The sequence below is a fragment of the Sinocyclocheilus rhinocerous genome, unplaced genomic scaffold, assembly GCF_001515625.1.
Source record: "Sinocyclocheilus rhinocerous isolate Xijiao unplaced genomic scaffold, SAMN03320098_v1.1 scaffold1764, whole genome shotgun sequence".
Lineage (NCBI taxonomy): Eukaryota > Metazoa > Chordata > Actinopteri > Cypriniformes > Cyprinidae > Sinocyclocheilus > Sinocyclocheilus rhinocerous.
Window position 1 is genome coordinate 160,057 of NW_015642520.1, and position 21,961 is coordinate 182,017.

At 37.3% G+C, this 21,961-nt stretch overlaps 1 protein-coding gene across 1 annotated transcript in view; it reads right to left on the minus strand.

The window, feature by feature from the left end:
* The window catches only part of LOC107755966 (latent-transforming growth factor beta-binding protein 1-like), a gene marked incomplete at its 3' end in the record, with an annotated part of 83,130 nt that extends 65,258 nt beyond the window's left edge, over positions 1-17,872 (minus strand). The window contains exons 1-3 of the mRNA XM_016572930.1: positions 17,208-17,872; positions 15,937-16,007; positions 1,680-2,022 (exon numbers count right to left, since the gene is read on the minus strand). Coding sequence (XP_016428416.1) covers positions 1,680-2,022; positions 15,937-16,007; positions 17,208-17,542 — 749 coding nt within the window. The remainder of the gene's footprint in view (positions 1-1,679; positions 2,023-15,936; positions 16,008-17,207) is intronic.
* Between the last annotated feature and the right edge of the window lie 4,089 nt (positions 17,873-21,961).

The window sequence follows — 21,961 nt, forward strand, 5'->3', positions numbered from 1 at the left end:
ATAGGACTTCAGGAAAGGTTGGAAGGGAAGGAGTTCCCATAACGGAGAAATATCTCCGTGATGTCTCGTTCCCGCTCTCAGGGAACCGAGGTTACGATAGTAACCGGAGCGTTCTAGAATCCTTTGATACACATATGGGTGAAATCACTATAGAGGTACAGTACATGTGTGCTTTATTGTTTATTGCATATAGTCTGATTATCGACTGATGATTGATTATAGATGATTATTATGATTATAGACTGATTATCGGTTGCAATAAAGCCTTTTTGTAGTTCTTGCCAAAACATTTGTCTTCACATGATATTAACATAAACAGAAAATTTAATGTAAATTCTGATATCCTGACAGCCCTACCTTGAGTCTTGTCTTTTTGGCTTTTGTAACCCAAATATTATGCTAATAAAATAATTAAATATTGATATACTGATAACATTCAAAATGATCTAAATATCAAAAATGCAGGAAATTCCTCTCAAATGTTGAGCAAGTTTGTCTGCAGCTGAGAGGAAGAAGAGTTCTGGAGAGAGGCCTACCTCCTCCGCACAAAATAAACCCTGTGGAAACACACAGAAGCTTTCGAGGACAGGTCTGGGAGCAATTACCAAGCAGAAACGGCCAAACTTTGACTGCAAATGCACGTCAGTCCCAGCACATAAACTGCTTTCATTAATATTTTCAGTAGAATTCATCAATATCCTGCCCTGCCACAGTATTACAGCTTTTCCTGGAACCAACATGGGGCAATTCTGTGGCTTTCCCCCACATCTCAAGATTTTGACTCAGCATGTGCAGTCAGCCCGATTTGCTGTTAGAAAGAAATAAAGAAAGCTTCACATCCGATATGATTGTGAGCTTTCCAGTCGTTTATAGTCGTGGCAGTCAAAACAACCCCGAGCCAAACCCCCTGAACCCCCTTAAAAAGCAGGTCAGTAAAGAGTCTGCAGGGGTTTTAGTCAGTCACAGTAAAGGATTCTCATAAAAATCGTGTTTTGAGGGCAAACAAAAATTACAGCAAAAACTAGGCTGACATCAGGAGTTCAGGAGTCACAATTTGGTGAAAGCCCAAGTCCAAGTCATGTAAAAAGATTTCATTGAGTAAGGCTTAAGAACAGTAGGTATTTCTGTAGAACAGACCCAGGCTGAGAGTAGTAGGGGGGCATGAAATGGGCAGAGACCTGAAATGGGCAGACGTCTGATGTCTGGCATTAATATCAAGCTAAGCAGTTCATTCCAAAATAATAAAATGACAAGTTTGGTGAACTAAGTGCCCGAGGAATCTAAAAAGTCCATTTACACAATTACTCCAGGCCTTTGCTATATGCTAGATTATATATCCTTAAACAAGCAATCTGATTATCATTTTATTAGCATTCTATACTGACATTCAAACTTTTCAGGTTATATAATTGGTTTTCAAATACCAGGTTTACTAATAAATGCTGCCATCTTGTAAGTCTTTAAAAAAAAAAGCGCATACAACAGTGCCATTACACCACTGTGCTTTCAACAGGAAACATCTGAAAAGTAACTTAATAAGTACATACATTATTTGATTATAAAACTGTGGTTGGAGACTTTTTGCGCGTCGGTAAGAGACAAAGCCAAACAACCATTATGACTGAAAATTCACCCAAATCTTGAACCATGACACAGTATTATGACAGCGTCATACTCACTGTGGCTGATAAGGAATGGGTCCGTTAGGTGACGGCTTCATGGACAGGGTCAGATGTCCCACTTTGGTGCCGGGCAATGGTAACGGCACTTGACCTTGGCCTTGCGGGAAGATCTGCTGAGGAATAGGACGCTGGGGAACTACATTATGACCATTGGGGTATCCATTCGTATGACCTACGTTTGGAAGTCCACCATTGGTGTGTCCGTTTAATGGTCCAGTTGGATGCGAGGATGGGGGCAGAGTAGTCTGTTCACAGGACTTGCCTTTAGAGCCTGGCTTACACACACAAATGTGGGGCCGCAAGCACATCCCTCCATTCTTGCATGGCGGTGTACAGTTAGCTGTAACAAAGAGAAGAAATGTTAAACAATTTTTTTTTTAAAAGTCATATAATACAATTAATATAATATAACTTATAACAAAATGTCATATGATAAAGTTTAATTACTTATATAGTGCTGTTAGAATTTATAGAAGTTTATAGAAAAGAGTTTTCCAGGCTGGTCTGGTTATGTAAATACAAGTGGTTTAAATGAATATTCTGGGTTAATATAAAATAAAACAAAACCAAAAGAAAACCTAACAAAACAAAACAAAACACAGAGGAAGGGTTGAATGGAAGGGTCTATGCCGGGATCCATAGCCTTCCATTATACATGCTTTTCTGTGCACACTTCTATTTAGTTAACTTTTACATGAACTGATGTGGGAGTTGAAATGAAACATTTTTATTTTATACTTTAGGTTTTCATTTTGCTTACTGATAATTATTATTTTGTGGTAACAGCATGGAATATAACTTTTAAAAGTAGATTTCTACAATATTTTCAGCATAGTTAATACATTAGAAAGTGTGTAAGGTCATAGTTTTTGTACGCTTTTTATGTGGTGAGGAACAAAATATATAAAAATGAAGGTCAGAACTGATATCTGCACAGATCATGAGAAAAAGAGTGAAGAGAACGAAAGAGAAGCAGACTAACAGAGAGCAAGAGAGAAGGAAAATGAGTGGATAACTGGGTGTTGACTTGTGGTCTGTAATTACATCATTGAGGAGCAGGAACAAAGCTGTCATTCAACTACAAAGAGCCTAGCGGCCTCTATGGCCAACCAACACAGACTTTGTCACACACACACACACACACATGTCTGGTCAGCTATCCTTGTGGGGACTCTCCATAGGCGTAATGGTTTTTCTACTGTACAGACCGTATATTCTATTGCCCTACACCAACCCTACCCCTAAACCTACCACTCACAGGAAACTTTCTGCATTTTTAGATTTTCAAAAAACTTCATTCTGTATGATTTATAAGCTTTTGTACCCGTGGGGACCACAATTTAGGTCCCCACCGTGACACGAGTCCCCATGAGTCTGTGTGTAGTCAGGTTTAAGTCCCCACCAGGATATATAAACCAGTACACACACACACACACACAATCAGGGCAGCTTGATGCTCATCAGCAAATTTATAGTTAGTCATATTAAGTGATTGAGTGCTGTGGATATTCCTAAATAGAAAATGGATCAGCACCCAGTTCTCAAGGCAGATGTTAGGAAGGATGATCTCATCAACAGTTTCTATGACATCACAGCAGCAGCTGCTCTACACAAACTGCTACAGACATGCAGTGGCCATCTGGAGTACCGGGAGTTTTCCCTGGTGGGCCGCTGTACAATGTGGGACGGCCTATTGGGTAAATATATATAAAGAATGAATTATAGTAAATGTATGTAGCCTATATCCCTCCATTGACCCAGACGAATGGCCTGCGCAGCCCACCAAAAATTCAAATTCAGAGTCAAAAATTCTAATTAATTTAGCATGCTCTGGCTCAGTGCAGCGGTTCAAAAGCTCTCGTCACTGTCAAAATTTTTTGAAAGAGCCAATCAAATCGAAGGCAGTGGGATTTACTGTTCACAGAAGCTGAGCTGCATGGCACCTGACTGCAAGCTGAGGTAAGATAAGATGTAAGCAGCTAAACATTTCAGCAATATTTGCCAACTGTTTACAATAAAAAAAAAGTTAAATGGCAGACATTAATTTTCAGTGATGCAAACTAACGTTACTACTTTCCCAGATTTGTATGCCATTTACATTATTCGTCACAATGTACATAAACATTAATGTAGCAGTTTTCAGCAGACATAAGATAGGAGTAAATGTTTGTATATCTCTATCCAGGCTTTCTTCTGTAATTTCACGTGTTATGAAAATGAACATTTTCATAAAACTCTAAAATATCATTCTCAAACTTACTCTAGAACATTGTAAATCTGAAGAATTTTGCTTTCAAGTGCCGTGATTAGAAAAGTGATATATATTATAATAAAAACATAATTTGCTAATTAGTTCACATGCATTATTTTATATGCACACTTGCGGTCAAAAGCTAGAAATAATTAAGACTTTTTATTTATTTATTTATAAAAGAAGGCTGAATTTATTTGATCAAAAATACAGTAAAAACACTAATATTATGAAATATTACATTTAAAGTACATTCTAAATTATAGTTTTCTATTTAAGATATTTTAAAATTTTAATTTATTGCTGTTATCAAAGCTGAATTTTCAGCATCATTACTCCAGTCTTTAGAAATCATTCTAATATGCTGATTTGCTGCTTAATTATTATCAGTTATTATTTGTGCTCAATTATTAATAATGGTTCTTATCAATACTGAAAACTGTTTTTGCTTCTTAATATTTTTGTGGAAACTGTGATACTTTAACTTTTTCAAGTTAGGGTTAAAGAACAGCATTTATTTGAAATATAAAAAATTTGTAATAAGTATAAATAAGTATACTCTGTGATTCAGTTTTTTTTTCTGACATGTTGGTGTTATATCTTTCACTTGAATATTATAAGTTGCACTGAGTAAATACAGCTGGATAAAACAAAAACTGTGTCCGTCTTCATTTCAGGCTGCAAAGCAACTAAATGTGATCATTTAAAGGGAGGTGATTCTTTTCTATACCCACTGTAAATTTAAATCAATATTTATGTACATTTAATTTAAATTTAATTAAGTTATGAACTATATAAACAAATTAAACTTAATTTATCATAATAAAAACAATGTGCTTAATTTATAAATCTTTTTTCCAGATGCTTCCAAAGGAGGTTTTATTTATGAAGATAAACTATACCCAAGCACATACACACGTAATATTTTTCCATACAAGCTGGATTAAAATGAGCATTTATTGACCACAAATTATTATACACAGGCCTTGTGACAGAGGTGAGAGTGATTACATCAAATATGACATCATATAAACTACTCCCCCTGGTTTGGAGTTTTTTATTTCAGTTGACATGACCCACAGCAGGGGATTTCTGTTTTCTTTTCCACCCTCACTAGGTTTCCCTCCTTTTCCAATGTACCTCATTGGCCCTCTGGGGCTCAGGGTTACAAAGTGAGACAGTCCTTAGAAACGGAGTACACACACGAACACTGTTCTTGTTCATATCATGCCCTTGTACTGTCCACCACCTCACCCACATAAACACACACAATAAACACACATGTAGGCGCAAAAGTACACAGAATATCATTCTTTTAAACTCCAAAACTCACCCCCACCACACATTTACATACAGAAAAAGTGCTATATGAGTTAAAGTAGAAGTATTGTGACAAATGAAAATTCTGTCCTCATTCACTTACCCCACATGACTCGCATTCTTCTGTGCGACACAAAAGATGTTTTGAATGCTAATAGTTCATTATATGACCCATCTTGATAAGATGTGCCTCATCTAAATGTACATGAAAAATGTTAGGCATTTTTTTTTGTAGATAAGTAAATGATTACATGCATGAAATGCAAATCTACCACACATATTCAATGACTGACCTACCATCTGTCAATCCAGTATCAATGTCTGAGGTATTGTATCCAAAATTTTGGCACTGAGTCAAGTAATTGATCAATATATTAGCCAGGCTGATAAACTGGTGTGTTTATTTTGAGATGTTTTGGCCAATTTCAGAAGCATAAGCTTGCACATGCAAAATCTACCAGTCCAGTGAATGGATAATGCACATTTGGGTTTCAAATATTTGTAGTCAAAGCTGAATTTTCAGCATCATTACTCCAGTCTTTAGAAATCATTCTAATATGCTGATTTGCTGCTTAATTATTATCAGTTATTATTTGTGCTCAATTATTAATAATGGTTCTTATCAATACTGAAAACTGTTTTTGCTTCTTAATATTTTTGTGGAAACTGTGATACTTTAACTTTTTCAAGTTAGGGTTAAAGAACAGCATTTATTTGAAATATAAAAAATTTGTAATAAGTATAAATAAGTATACTCTGTGATTCAGTTTTTTTTTCTGACATGTTGGTGTTATATCTTTCACTTGAATATTATAAGTTGCACTGAGTAAATACAGCTGGATAAAACAAAAACTGTGTCCGTCTTCATTTCAGGCTGCAAAGCAACTAAATGTGATCATTTAAAGGGAGGTGATTCTTTTCTATACCCACTGTAAATTTAAATCAATATTTATGTACATTTAATTTAAATTTAATTAAGTTATGAACTATATAAACAAATTAAACTTAATTTATCATAATAAAAACAATGTGCTTAATTTATAAATCTTTTTTCCAGATGCTTCCAAAGGAGGTTTTATTTATGAAGATAAACTATACCCAAGCACATACACACGTAATATTTTTCCATACAAGCTGGATTAAAATGAGCATTTATTGACCACAAATTATTATACACAGGCCTTGTGACAGAGGTGAGAGTGATTACATCAAATATGACATCATATAAACTACTCCCCCTGGTTTGGAGTTTTTTATTTCAGTTGACATGACCCACAGCAGGGGATTTCTGTTTTCTTTTCCACCCTCACTAGGTTTCCCTCCTTTTCCAATGTACCTCATTGGCCCTCTGGGGCTCAGGGTTACAAAGTGAGACAGTCCTTAGAAACGGAGTACACACACGAACACTGTTCTTGTTCATATCATGCCCTTGTACTGTCCACCACCTCACCCACATAAACACACACAATAAACACACATGTAGGCGCAAAAGTACACAGAATATCATTCTTTTAAACTCCAAAACTCACCCCCACCACACATTTACATACAGAAAAAGTGCTATATGAGTTAAAGTAGAAGTATTGTGACAAATGAAAATTCTGTCCTCATTCACTTACCCCACATGACTCGCATTCTTCTGTGCGACACAAAAGATGTTTTGAATGCTAATAGTTCATTATATGACCCATCTTGATAAGATGTGCCTCATCTAAATGTACATGAAAAATGTTAGGCATTTTTTTTTGTAGATAAGTAAATGATTACATGCATGAAATGCAAATCTACCACACATATTCAATGACTGACCTACCATCTGTCAATCCAGTATCAATGTCTGAGGTATTGTATCCAAAATTTTGGCACTGAGTCAAGTAATTGATCAATATATTAGCCAGGCTGATAAACTGGTGTGTTTATTTTGAGATGTTTTGGCCAATTTCAGAAGCATAAGCTTGCACATGCAAAATCTACCAGTCCAGTGAATGGATAATGCACATTTGGGTTTCAAATATTTGTAGTGAATTTTAAGCAAATATTTCATAAAAATATGAACTCTTAATTAAGTTGGATAATTACATTTCATTATACACTACTGTTTAAAGTCTTTTAAAGAAATTAATACTTTTATTAAGCAAGGATACATTAAGTCAATCAAAAGAGATAGTAAAGAAAGACATTTATGATGTGACAAAAGATTTCCATTTTAAATAACTGTTCCTTTGACCTTTCTATTCATCAAATATTCCTGAAAAATATGCATCACAGTCCTACTAGCCCCAGATAACAAACATGTCTACAACACATAAAAGTGTCCAGTCTCTCTATATAAATTTAGATTGTAACTTGTACAGTGTGAAGCTGTAAGTCGGTGTATCACAAGTGTTAGATCGTACCAACATCCTGCTGACAACGTCTCACCAACCCTTATGACTAATGCTGTGGGCTACTGTACAATGTGGAGGTTAAACGCTCTGCTCAACACCTCTTCAAACAAACCTTCCTGCTGACTAAACTGCACAGTACCAAAAAAAGAAAGTGAGAGATAAAGTTAGGCCTCACAAAGACAGAGAGCAGGAAGGAAAGAAAGACTGATAAAGAGAGCGTGAGAGAAATGAGAGGGAGATGTTGCTGACTCAGATGACCAGGCTATGGGGAGCAGCGCTGGGTAATTCCAACACGTCCAGCTTCTTATTAGTTTTATCCTTCAAGTCAATATTGAAATTGGTGTTAAATGTGTTGCATTGTACCCTCAATGTGCTCAGCGGTGTAAGAGCTCACACACAGCTGAATGCGCCAGACAGAGTGGTCGATAAGCCCATTTCAGTCTGCTAGTATTTCACAGTAGACACAGAGCCAATTAAAGGCGGCTGTGGTCGGGCCATTTCTCGGCTCAGCTTTATACGTGTAACACATCTAAGAGCTCATTCAGGATCTGTATGCTGCAGAGCTCTCCCACAGCTCTAACATCTTCAAACGTGTTGAATCTGAAAGGTACAACTTGGATTTGCTTGGACAAGACATGTGGGTTAGCATGCTAAGCTACTGCCTGAGGACTGAAAGCCTGCAGTGTCAAACCTGTATGACTTTTAATTATGCTACTGCATAGTTGAACGCTTGATTCTGATTGTTTGAATGACGTTCCAAGGTGTTAAATTGCATGACTATGAATTAGTTCCAGGTTTTTTGACCAGATTACAGTTCTGTATCACTTTGTCATGTACTTTTCAAACTTTTAATGGTGGCTTAGGCTGTTTTAAGAATGATATTTAACCTGTGGAATAAAAAAAAAAGACATGAGGATGTGCTAACTGCAACATAAGTAGAATGATTGACACTGGACCACTGAGTTACTGAAAATGAATGCAAGTACACGAACGTGACCTTAAAGCAAACCCTAATCGCTAAACTAAGGTGAACATACATCCTCTTTTTCCCAGAAATGTCCTGGCCAGGATTTCTTAGTTGTCTAAAAAGTCTGGGTTTTGGATTTGTTTTCCTATTGTTTTCATACCTGCTGAAGGCAATGACTGAAAAGTAGTTGACCAATAGTGTGCAGGCATTGGACATAATCGACCAAAGGTCAAAGCAATGCAAATATGCTACATATAATGTATGAGGACTGTCGACTGCATGCCAATAGAAAAACAAAGCCAAAACTCATTTTAGGCAATTTAGAAATCCTGGCTAGGACATGTATTCGGGAAAACATGGACAAATGGTCACTCTAACTAAACCTTACCCAACCCTGTCAATCTAAAAACTAAAAATGCTTAATAATTTGATCTGATCCACTTTCTCACAAAGTATAATACAATAAGCCTAATCTAAAAATGATTGTTTGTGCTGGTTAAACTACATTGCGGGTGGTTAATAAATAAGACGCAGGTGTCTGTATTGAATTATCACATGCAAAAATAGTGCAACAAGTGAATTCGGAGAACCAACAGAATTGAGCTCTTCTTTTTAGTTCAGGCTCATTCAGGCTCATCCCAGCAGGTTCCTCAACCTAGTCACCTGTTCCTGCAGATCTAGGACACTTTTTCAGCACGGCCGGCCAGGAAAAACATATCCGTCTCTCTGCCGTGCTGAGGAGCCCAGGTGAAGTATTTTCATGTTGTGTTTTATCTGGCGAAGGACGTGAATGCTTGGGCCGTGTTCAGTTGAGGGACAAAATAGACTGAGCAGTCTTTCAGCGGTGAGCTGTGCACACATGCCTGAGCACAGGAAAAACACTCAAATACTTCAGATGAGCAATATGAGAAATCCAGGCTCAGAGGGAAGACATGAGCATTCATTGCATTTTACATGTTGTAAAACTTGTATAACAAACTGTAAATTAGATTTAAATTATGTAGTGGCATTAAATCGAAGCTGTCATCGGTGCAAAAGTCCTAAATTTAGGACTCTGGTCCTAAATTTTCATTGTAGTTTTTACCATCCGCAAGCTCTTCATTGCTACACAGTCTTCCATTGTGCAGACAAATTAAATCACCCATCAACCCACGACTGTCTGAGAAACACAAAAATGCTCTGAATGTTTCTTGATGACCTCAATCCAATAAAAAGAATTCAAGGAAAGTCTGAGAAGCTTCTGAATGCATATCACATGGTGAACGCAAACACGAAAACACATCAGAAAAGAGAGGACAACAAGGCTGCAGGCATTCTGCAGACTGAACTTAGGCTCACTTCATGACTTCCGACTTGCGACTTCCGACTCACTTCATGACTTTTAAACATGCCAAAACTCAATTCTGTTTCTCAAAAGTCTGTTAAATAAGTTACACCAAATGTTAACACTAAATCCAAACCAACAAGATTACAGTAATAAGCCATTTTTCTGTCTGGACCTGGATTCCCATGATGCTTTATTGCTTGTCACTTTACGTCTGCTTTACATACGTCGCTTAACTCTCTGAAAAAAAAGCCATTCATTCACAATTAATTTGTGTTCTGAAAAAAAAAGATCAGTGATGTACTGATCTTCAGCATATAGTAGTACCAGTATGTCTTATTTAAACTGAGATGAAGTTCACTTAGTCTCTACTAGTTAGTCTGTACTTCAGTCGCATCATTTGTTCTTAATGCAAGATTTATCTAGCAGTTCATAAGCTCCCCAAAAAGTAATGTGTAGTTGAATAGGAACAGAATATGGATATGACATTTATCATTATTGGTCTAATAAGCTGCCTTCAAATTTGTAATAAGAAATAGTGTTGAAAAGCAATAAATTAAATTCTTTAAATTAAATCAAAATTCCCCATTTGAAATGACGCTAAAATCATAAAATAATTAGTCAATTAAATAAAATAAATAAAATATTTAAATTATAATGGTTCAGGAATTGTATGTAAAAAGCAGAAAATAAATAAAATAAATAAATAAATAAATACTAATAATAGAATAGAAATTTTGATATTTATTTCCTTTCATATTTTTTTTGTGTTAAAACGCTGGCATGCATAAATGACAGAGTGAGGCACACTGGAAAGTTCACTGTTAAGATCAGTTTCATGTCGAAGTGCTGCTAAGAACCTATTTATTCACATAAAGTTCACTCTCAAAAAATATAAACAAGTGTAAATGTCAACATAATTTATCTGTCATTTAAAACATGAGCTCATTGATGCAATCCAATTGGTCTTCCAGTTTATTCCAGCTATTATTACTGGTTGAAGGCTTCAGTAAATATTTAGTTTATGTATAGGGTTATGTTTCAACCAAGTTTAATGGTGCAATGATCAAATATTTAGTAGTGCAAGTAAGTTGGTGCTGGAGCTGGTGCAACCGGCCCATGGTCTACATTGTCATTTATTTATAGGACATGATGAGCTGAAAATGAACCAGGATTAACACTCGTCTTGTTCAGTTTGAGATAAAGAACTGGAGTGCAATATCCTGGTGGTAAAATAGAAAGGCTAATATCCCAGTGTCCCTCCACACTGTACAATAATAGGACTCAAAGTCAGCGACCAAAGCTACCTGGATGACTGACAGCTCCGAATAAAACACTTCATCTATGAAGTTCCATGCTGCTTGGTGGAACGAGCCAGGAAAAACAAAAGGCACTTCTATTCAAACGATTCTCTTTGTTTGCACTTTCTGAGTGAGGTGAGTGTTAAAACCTGAAAAATCAAACCCCATTAAACATTTAGCAGGAAAATTTACGATCAGGTCTATCTTCAGAGACAAGAGAGGTGGAGAATGGAGACATAGTGATCCTAAAACACAAATGGAAAGGAAGATACTGTATATAGAGACAGGGGGAGGTACTGACTACAATCTGGACTTTCTCATTTTCCCCCTATATTGAAAAATATATGAGCAATGAAACTGATGAAAAATGGATGACCTATGATTAATCCTTGCCACTATGTCCCAGTCACCATAAATTACAACATCTAATGCTGCTGTCAGATGAACGAAAAAGGTCATAATTCATTCTTAATTTACTTGAAAGCATGTGTACACAGTGGTGACCCCATCATAAGACACATGTTTATGGGTTGACTCCAGTGATCTGGCAGAAATACTGGATTCTGTACGCTTATGAGAATAACCTTTCACGAAAGCGCACCAAGGTTGGCAAAACATAAAAACAGATGGCTTAATGACACCATAGTGGTACTGTATAACAAAATAAAAACAATATAAACCCAAGATTTCCCGAGTCAGCAGAAAAATGGTCCTAGAGACATTCTCTAAGGTATTAAAGAGGCTTCCCTTTTCCACACCCAATTTTCCTGCAAGGTCTTCCATTTAAAATGTTCTGTTACATTTCAGCTCAAATTTAAGGGCTCTCAGGCCACTCACTGTGTGGCTGACATCAAACTATAGATGCTTCCATTGAAAATAAAAGGGATGGCTGAAGCAGGAATGTGCTCTGGTTTTGCTCCAGATGGCCTGCAAAATGATTCCTCTGCCCGTGTAAACAGGGAAACAGGGCCTCTTTCTGTAAACAGGGGGTTTTCTTTTTTTTCTCCCTCTTTCTCTCCCTCTATTACATATATAGAAAGATTTTTTTATTAAATTAATATTATAATAATAATATAAATATATAAAATCATAAAATGATAATATATGTATATATATACAGGTGCATCTCAATAAATTAGAATGTCGTGGAAAAGTTCATTTATTTCAGTAATTCAACTCAAATTGTGAAACTCATGTATTAAATAAATTCAATGCACACAGACTGAAGTAGTTTAAGTCTTTGGTTCTTTTAATTGTGATGATTTTGGCTCACATTTAACAAAAACCCACCAACTCACTATCTCAACAAATTAGAATACTCCATAAGACCAATAAAAAAAAACATTTTTAATGAATTGTTGGCCTTCTGGAAAGTATGTTAATTTACTGTACATGTACTCAATACTTGGTAGGGGCTCCATTTGCTTTAATTACTGCCTCAATTCAGCGTGGCATGGAGGTGATCAGTTTGTGGCACTACTGAGGTGGTATGGAAGCCCAGGTTTCTTTGACAGTGGCCTTCAGCTCATCTGCATTTTTTGGTCTCTTGTTCCTCATTTTCCTCTTGACAATACCCCATAGATTCTCTACGGGGTTCAGGTCTGGTGAGTTTGCTGGCCAGTCAAGCACACCAACACCATGGTCATTTAACCAACTTTTGGTGCTTTTGGCAGTGTGAGCAGGTGCCAAATCCTGCTGGAAAATGAAATCAGCATCTTCAAAAAGCTGGTCAGCAGAAGGAAGCATGAAGTGCTCCAAAATTTCTTGGTAAACGGGTGCAGTGACGTTGGTTTTCAAAAAACACAATGGACCAACACCAGCAGATGACATTGCACCCCAAATCATCACAGACTGTGGAAACTTAACACTGGACTTCAAGCAACTTGGGCTATGAGCTTCTCCACCCTTCCTCCAGACTCTAGGACCTTGGTTTCCAAATGAAATACAAAACTTGCTCTCATCTGAAAAGAGGACTTTGGACCACTGGGCAACAGTCCAGTTCTTCTTCTCCTTAGCCCAGGTAAGACGCCTCTGACGTTGTCTGTGGTTCAGGAGTGGCTTAACAAGAGGAATACGACAACTGTAGCCAAATTCCTTGACACGTCTGTGTGTGGTGGCTCTTGATGCCTTGACCCCAGCCTCAGTCCATTCGACATTCTAATTTATTGAGATGCACCTGTATATATTTCTATATATACATACACACACATACATACATGATGCGTTCCATTCCAGACAGACTACTGTACGTTAGAGATAGCAATTTTTCGATCGTTCTGTCAGTAGGTGGTGACAAGTAGCTGTCTGAGTCAATAATTCAAAACAGCTAATTTATTCAGGAATGAAACAAGCTAACACCTTAATGAATGAATCATCGAATAATTCACTCAACTGAATTATTCAAAAACAATGATTCATTCAGGAATTAAACAAGTCACAAGGGCACAATCATTTACTTAACTAGATAGTTTAAAATCAATGATTCATGCAAGAACAAAGCTACTGTGTTTGCTTGGAGAACTGTTACAATTAATTCTTCTGTAGCTTTGTTCAGAAATGATTGTTTGGCATTTTCGTTGCTGGAAAATTAGAAATACACTAAGTAGCTGGCAATATTGTTATCTTAAAGGTTTTAGACCAAATTTGTGGTTTCAAAACGTCAGTCTGTTTGAGTAATCTGACAAATAGTCCCACCCCCAAACTCACGCCATTGGTTTAACGAGAGTTCCTGAACAGTGCTCAAACAAATATAGTTTTTTTTATAATTGTGTCCTAATGTTTACACTTTTTACAGGACTTAACCTGACTGAATGATTTACATACTGTTGTTTCTGCATATTATGCTTTGAAAGTATCTCAGGTATCTGACACTGAAAAATCAGAATAGAAAATGTAACAAGCATTCTTAGCTATTCAATTCTTAACAACACACACACAAAAACAGATTGTCTATGGCTTAGTAGGTTGCAGACAAGCCCTTGAGAAACAAACCCATATCCATCAAATATAGACATCTGGAGCCAAGACTGACTTTAATGTATGAGAAAGATCACTCGGATGAAATTGGCTGCATAATCACTATACACTAGTAAAATGTGCACCTGATGTTTGACGCAATGCTCCAAGACAAAACACTTTGTCAAAATGCAGCAGACATCCAAGACACAATCTTGGAAGCGGCATAGACCCTACACACAAAAAAAGTCAATTTGTCATTCCTGAAAAACAAGGGAAAGGAAGGAGGAATGTCACTGGAGACAGGGGATGTAGACACAATATTGATTGTCTAGGATATGTGTAAAATGTGGGTAAGAGGAATGTGTGCTGGAGGTAAGACTCAGACAGCGGGTGGAGGTGCAACTTTCCCCGGTGGCCTCCACATACTTCCACACATACAGTGACTGGTTCTTATATAACCTACTGGCAGAAACACACAGGATGAGGAGAAACTGATCCAGGTCTTCCACTAGTTTATCATACTCTCTGTAGCATCAAAATTTCACATCTTTTGCCCTTTGCCATTGTGTCCTCCTCTCTTTGTTTTCTATAATTATATTTCAAGTTTTTTTCCTGTGTACTTTCTGTCCGTTGCATTAACTGAAACATTTCTGTCATGTCTTGCATTTCTTTTCTTTACAAACCCCAAGTTGGTGCTATGGGTTTTGAGTGTAATAACTTGCAGATTAGATTTGCTTGTAACTTGAGCATGTTGTGACATACTGAGTGTTTGCTAATATACGCTATCATGAACCATCCGGCACCACCCACTCGAAATCTACACCTATGATAACAATACACACCCTCCTTCCGACCACCCCCATCCCTCCGCTTCAGATCTCACTGAGAACGTTTTGACTTCCATCACAGGTGGCCATTGCAGCTGTCTGTCTGGTTATTTATGAAGGATACCATAAAATGTCTCAGCATATGTCATGTTTTAACCACAGCAACTGCTCATGGCATTAAAGGACAATTCACTCAAAAATGAAAATCCTGTCCCTCATGTTGTTTTTTCTACTTTGGAACACAGTTTAAGAAAAATGTTTCAACTGTTTTTGTCCATTCAATGAATTGGGGTCCAAAACAACACTTGTAGCCTCTGATCTGTTTTGTGCATTTTACAGAAGAATTAAAGTCAAAGAGACTAAATACTGACAATTTCTCTCAATTATATTTAGCACACATTTGTGTCCAGAGGGAGCTTCTAGACACCATTTTATACCAAGGGGACTATGGAGCAAGACATGGATGAATGTCTTGCTAAAAAGCGTATAGCGAAGGTTTGAAGCCAAAGGGCATAAGTGTAATCCCTCAGTATGTGATCAGTAAATGATGTTGGGCAGGATTCTTAACTCTTAGATGAACCCTAAATATGATTGAATCTGCAGCTTTTGTGTTAGCAGCCTAAACCCTTCGTAATAAGACAAACTCAGTCCCCTTTTCTACACCGTTGAGTTTAAAGACTGATTAGTTAATTTTGTTGACATACCTAAGAGAACTGATTTCATGTGAAACCCTCAGTCTTTAGCAAAACAGTGTTAAACTAAAGCAAAGAAACCATTCTGAACTAGACTTCCAGGGTGATTAAAGGGCTTCCCTTCTTCAAGCAAGATTGAAGTTGAAGTTCAGGTATGGTGTAGTGTAGAAGAAAGACCTGAGAGAACCCAAGCACATGCATGATTCAAATGAATTGTCATAACTCACGTTTAGTGCAGCGCTGAGATCCTGGGGTCTTGCTCCAACCAACACAGCACTGCCCCCCACAGACATTCACTCTGCAATGACATCAAGAGTCACACTCACACACAAACTGAATGGACCTACTAACCTTACTGTAACCCCCCCGGTCAATCTCCTCGCCCACCTAGAGCAGTTTCTAATGCAAGTCTGCGCTCACTGAAGTGACATGAGGGCCCGGGGCCAAAGCTGGTTGAGGCTCCAATATAATCAGTCCTCTTATTTCCACTGTGCAATTTCATACTGTACTTCAGAGCAAAGTGAGAGGAACTGATCCAAAGTGCAGAAAATATTAAGAAATACAGGGCTGGGATACACTCAATACTCTTCGTGATTGTAGGGAATGTGGAAAAATCTTTGTGAATGGCCGGCTGAAACTTTTTAAGGGGCATCAGGTTCATTGGTAGGGAAGCCGGTAGCCTACATTTAAACTGGCTCACGTGGCTTCTTGAAACAACAGATGTTACTTTGCTTTTTAGAATGTTATGATCACTGTAGACTCGTTGCCTTATCAAATTTATTGCTCCTTAATGACACCTGGCTGCTAACATCATTGGAAATCAAATGCAAGATTCGGACCTCTAAGGAAGTACAACACTCTCACATTCTCGATTGTTTCGAAGTTCTGCATTTTGAGAATCGTACTAAACTTTTACTTTTTAGAACTGTCATATAATTTTTTCTTCTTATGGCTAATTTTTATATTTCTTTTTATCAAACTGTAAACTACACACAGCCCAATAATCGGTTTGACTTACCGATAATTGTTATCAGCACCATTTGGTGGGTCCCTTAAAGAAAAGGGTAAAGTCACTTTATAATGTTAGCCTACTTTATTTTTTATTTTAATTTATTAATTAACTTAAACTTAACTTGCTGTAAAGTTGCTTTGCAACGATTTGTATCGTGAAAAGCGCTATACAAATAAACTTGAATTAAATATATTTTTAAGTTTGGATAATAAACTTTGTGACCATTTAGATTGCAAAACAACTCTGCATAAAAACATCAATTATAAAACTAACACTACCAAATATTCATAATGAATATAATAATAGCCTAATGACTATTAATAATCAATGTTTTTACTGTTGTAGCTGCCCGACTCTAATGCCTAATAATCGGTATCGTGTTGTACATAAAAATTCTAATTCTAATTTTTTTTAAAAACTATATGCTGTTGGTCTAAAGTTAACGTAAAGTGTTATGTATATGAATATATTTGGCACTGATCTTACCCTGACATTTTCATATGATGGCTGGTTGTGTGTCGGCCAGGCTGCGCGTTCTGACGTATCGGAATGCTCGGGTTCGGGTTCGACTGGTGACCCATTCTGCGGGTCCGGACCTGGCCGCCGAGGCTGGCTTTGAGCTCCACATTGTAGGAGTGCGGCTGTCCCGACGCTCCCGAGAGCGATGAAATGGAGCTCACGTGAACACCGTCCGTACCGCTCGGTCCCGGCTGAAGTACGTACAGTCTCCTGAAGCCGCTCTTATCCGCCGAGAGCAAATCCGGAGAAATCAATAACGTTAGAGAAACAATGATGTCCCACATGAGCACAGCCATATCCATTGGAAGTAAAAGTGTTGGGAAAATTTGAAAGAACCACTCTGTACTATATTTACACACAATAGATAGAAAGACACAAAAATAAAACTATAGAAGTGCAGCTCCACTCTGTCGCGTGTGAAGCAGTTGTAAACCCTCGCGCGCTGTCATCTATTCGCCATAAGAAAACACTTAGAGGCAAACATAACTTAAAAGAGGGGGAAAATGCTTGGAGTGAAAGAAAGTTTCAAAGCACGAAACGGAAATCGGGGAAAACGGGAGTCAACGCGGCGGGAGAGCTCGCGTGCGCGCGATTTGAACTCGAGCAGAAGTTTGAAAACTCTTAGAAAAGTTTGAGCGTGTGTGTGCGCAAGGGCTGGAGTTTGTGCTCGAGCTCCATATAGCCAGTCTCCTGCAGACATGACGTCAGGAATGGAGTTCTTATTGGAACACACATGTGGGGCTGAACCCTTAAACCAAAGGCAAAAAAAAACAAGTGAAGAACTGTTTCAGACATATGAATTTGAAGGTGGAGGTCGTTTGTAAAAATGTCAGAAAAGTGCATCCATCATAAGTCAAGCCTGTCACATAGAGTGCAGGCAGGCATCAGTTCCACATCTCTTTAAGAAAAATAAGCTATTCCAGTGTATGGTTCTCAAGATATTACATTGGGCATCAACTGGGGACTGAACATCAACATTGCTTATACAAAAGTAACCAGAAATTCCATTAGAATCAAACACTGGCTATGCCTGCATGCACCCTATAATGCAATTAAGCCACTGCTGGAATTAAAGCTGAAGCTCATGTAAACAGAATATCATAATTATGCACATAATTCGAGTAACCATAATCACAGTAAATGATTTAACCACCACACAAAGTGTGCATGTGTGGAAAAGAAGAAGCCACACTTTGGGGGACCTCAGGAAATAGGGTTAATACTTAATAATAATAATAATAATATTGGTTGAAATCTAAAGTAAATTTCATATATTTGGTTCAGATCTTACCCTGGCACTTTCACATGGTTGCTGCTTTACATGACAAGGACATATTGAGGAAACACTTTATGGACATTTTTAGTAGTTTTATGCTTTATGTACTTGACAAGATGGTTTGGTGTCCCAGAAGCGGCTAACATTTTATATTTGAAGCAGCCATAACAGCAACAGCTACAAAATGTCAGTAAAAACACATGGCATTGGGAAGTAGCACATAAACAAGTTTTAATAGATTTGTCCATGTAACATAAACATCTTAATCTGAATAATTCCTTACTCAGATTATTGGCAATAATTGGACTATTAATGTGCATTGGAAATATAGCCATTGAAACGTATTATTGTGGTTTTTGAGGATAGCCTGGCCATATTGTCATATGTCTAATCTGGCTTACTAGAATTTGCCCTTAAATGCCATAGGATTTGTTGTCCATGCAGCGTTTGATATGTTAGATGGTAGATGGTTTAGGAGGAAATGTGTTTTGCCGACCAAGCTGGGAGACTAACCAGCTTCACTCTTAAAAATAAAGTTTCTTTATTGGCAGATTATTCCATGAAGAACCTTTAACATCCATGGAAACTTCCCATTGCACAAAATGTTCCTATCAGTGTAAAAAAGGGTCAACATTTTATTAAATGTTTATCACACTAAGAAAAATTGTACTTTTAAGAATTGTTCACTGAAACATTTGTTAGGAAACTCAAATTGGTTCTGTCATCACCTTATTTTTAAGAGTGTCTACTATCTTAAACCAACTAAGACCATTTTCAAGATGTTTTTAGCTCTCCCCTGCCATTTACAACACTACTGTAACACAGCTGAAAAGCCATCAGAACCATTAATTTATTCTGCTGATATACTTAATAAGTGAGATTTATTGTGTAAGTCAGAAACACTGAATCGAAGCGGTCCATGATGTTCTATGCAGTTATGTGATCCAAATGACTTTCTCCCTACAGCATGCCTGACTGCTTACCAGCTCTAAATCTGACTTTGAGAGCCTTCTGCCCATGAACGGGGACCCTATGGCCTCCCTACATGTCAAAAACCGGATCCTATTAATACATTCAACATCCGCACACACCCTCCTGTTTCGACACACAAATAGATGAACATGCCTCCATTCTTTCACACGCTCACAAGCCGAAAGTCACTGTCCTCCTACAGACGCTTGTTATCTGGATTACCAGAACGTCTTTATAGCATTACTGAAAGGTGACTCAGAAACTTCCTTAGATCAATACCATTTTAGGCCTAGACTGAGCTCAGCCCACTCTAGGATATGCGTGGGTGAGACAGCCAGAGAGACAGATAGACAGACATGGAACACCATTCCTCATAAGCTTTGGAGTATTTGGAAGGAGATTTCAGACTGATTTATTGATTGCATGAGATCATCCTTGAGAAGAACCGAATGTCTTGAAAGAAAACAGGTGTTAAACAGTCCATTCTTATAATGTACATTCACAAACAATCTCTTATGTGAAGAATATTGCCACATTAGTGTTGTTTTCAACAATTGATGATCTCTAATTGAATAAAAAGACAGTTCCTGTTACATCTGCCAGGTCTAAAGGCTAGAGTTGAAAAGGAAATTCAGTCAAGGAACAGAGAGAGACAGTGGTGTCATAAAGCTATTCTTGGGTCACAGCTATTTTTAGTTTAAAAATAATGACCATCATAACTAAAAGATGAGCAGGAGAGAGAGAGAGAATACAATGTTAATGGCAAGATTTTGGCATGCTTTAACAAAGTAGTTTACACCACACTCAAATCTTATTTTGGTCTGTGAATCCATGTAAACTGCATCAAAACTTCAATGGGGATTTGCACACAATTGTCTTTCCCACCCATGTGAATAATAATAATAATAATAGTAGTAAAGTAACAGGAGGAATAGCATACAAGGAGTAATTGTAACACTAGTAATAATGCACTCAAAATGGATATTAATAAAAAAAAAAAAAAGTAAAAAAGTTTTAATTAAATAGGCTTAATTGCTTAAATTATTCAGGCTGTGAGCAGTAACTAACAGCAGTACTCCATCAGCCAGTCATGTGCAAGAAATACAAAGGCAAACTTGCTATTTAATATAAAATGTATAATTTATACAGTTGCTAAGGTGTTCTGGGAGGTTTTTAACATGTTGCCATACAGTTGCTAGGGTGCTCTGAGTGGTCTGTGTATTGGGCCAATCAAAAGAACCTATCTTCAACTGTCAATCATTCTGGTTTCTGGAAAGAACTTATAGTACCCTTATTAAGTCTACAAATGTATCACTAGTTTTATCGTCCAGAAGGTGAAAATCCCAAATCTGATCGCTTAGAAAAGTAATGACACCTGTCCTCAATCAGTCAAGTGATTTGAAGTATCATTCATTTTTGTATTACATATAGTCCCCCTGGATAAATACTTCAGATATTGTTTACCCAAAAATGAAAATTCTGTCATCATTTACGCACATATTCATCCATACTTACATTCTTCTGTGGAACACAAAATATATTTTGGAATTCAGTGAGGTCCAAACAACACTGGACCCCACTGACTTTGACTGTATGGACAAAAGAAAAGAAACACTTAGTTACTATTCAAAATATCTTTTTGTGCTTCACAGAAGAAAGTCATACAGGTTTGGAATGACGTGAGGTAAGTATATGATGACAGAACTTTCATTTTTGGGTGAACAACCCCTTTAGGGGTCAAAATCCTTATTTTGTAAACTCACCTCTTGGGAATATCCAAATCTAAACCATTTCATCTGGAATTTAAAAGATCAATAGTGTCAAACACAATTAACTTTTACAGCTATATTGTATAAACTGTCAGAGAACATAATGCAGGGCAATCGGGTTCTTAAGTTGTTCATTTGTGCGTGAGACAGCAGGGACGCACTTAAATGATACAGCAGTCACATATGCGGCCCACAGAGGGAGGACAGGAACTTCACACTGTATCATTGGTATCACCACAACCCTGCGGGAGGAAGGAGAGCTGTGCTGGGGAATTAACAGTTTATGTAGCTAAAAATGTGCTTTGCGATTGTGGTCACAGCCAGCAGGGCAGCCCCGGTGGGAGGGACGCAAATGTCTTCTGTCAGCAACTCTCTAATGTAATACGGGGTTTTCAAACACAACATTTCGGTTTTAGATGCTACCTAAGCTACAGTGTTTGCCATTTAGACAACTGCAACCTTGAGGACAGCTGAGGCGAGCTTGATATTTATTTTAGGCACATCTTGCTAGCTTCCAAAAGCATAGAGTGCTGCAGGGATGGTCACAACCTGGAAACGAGTTAGCATTTTAGAATTTCCCAGTTTTATCGTCTCAAAGACATTGGGTTTTTGGTTAAATGCCCGAAATAAGGTCTGTGGTTAAAACAAGATCAAAATATGTAAAATACAACATAAAATATATTAGTAATACCCTGTGATTTTTT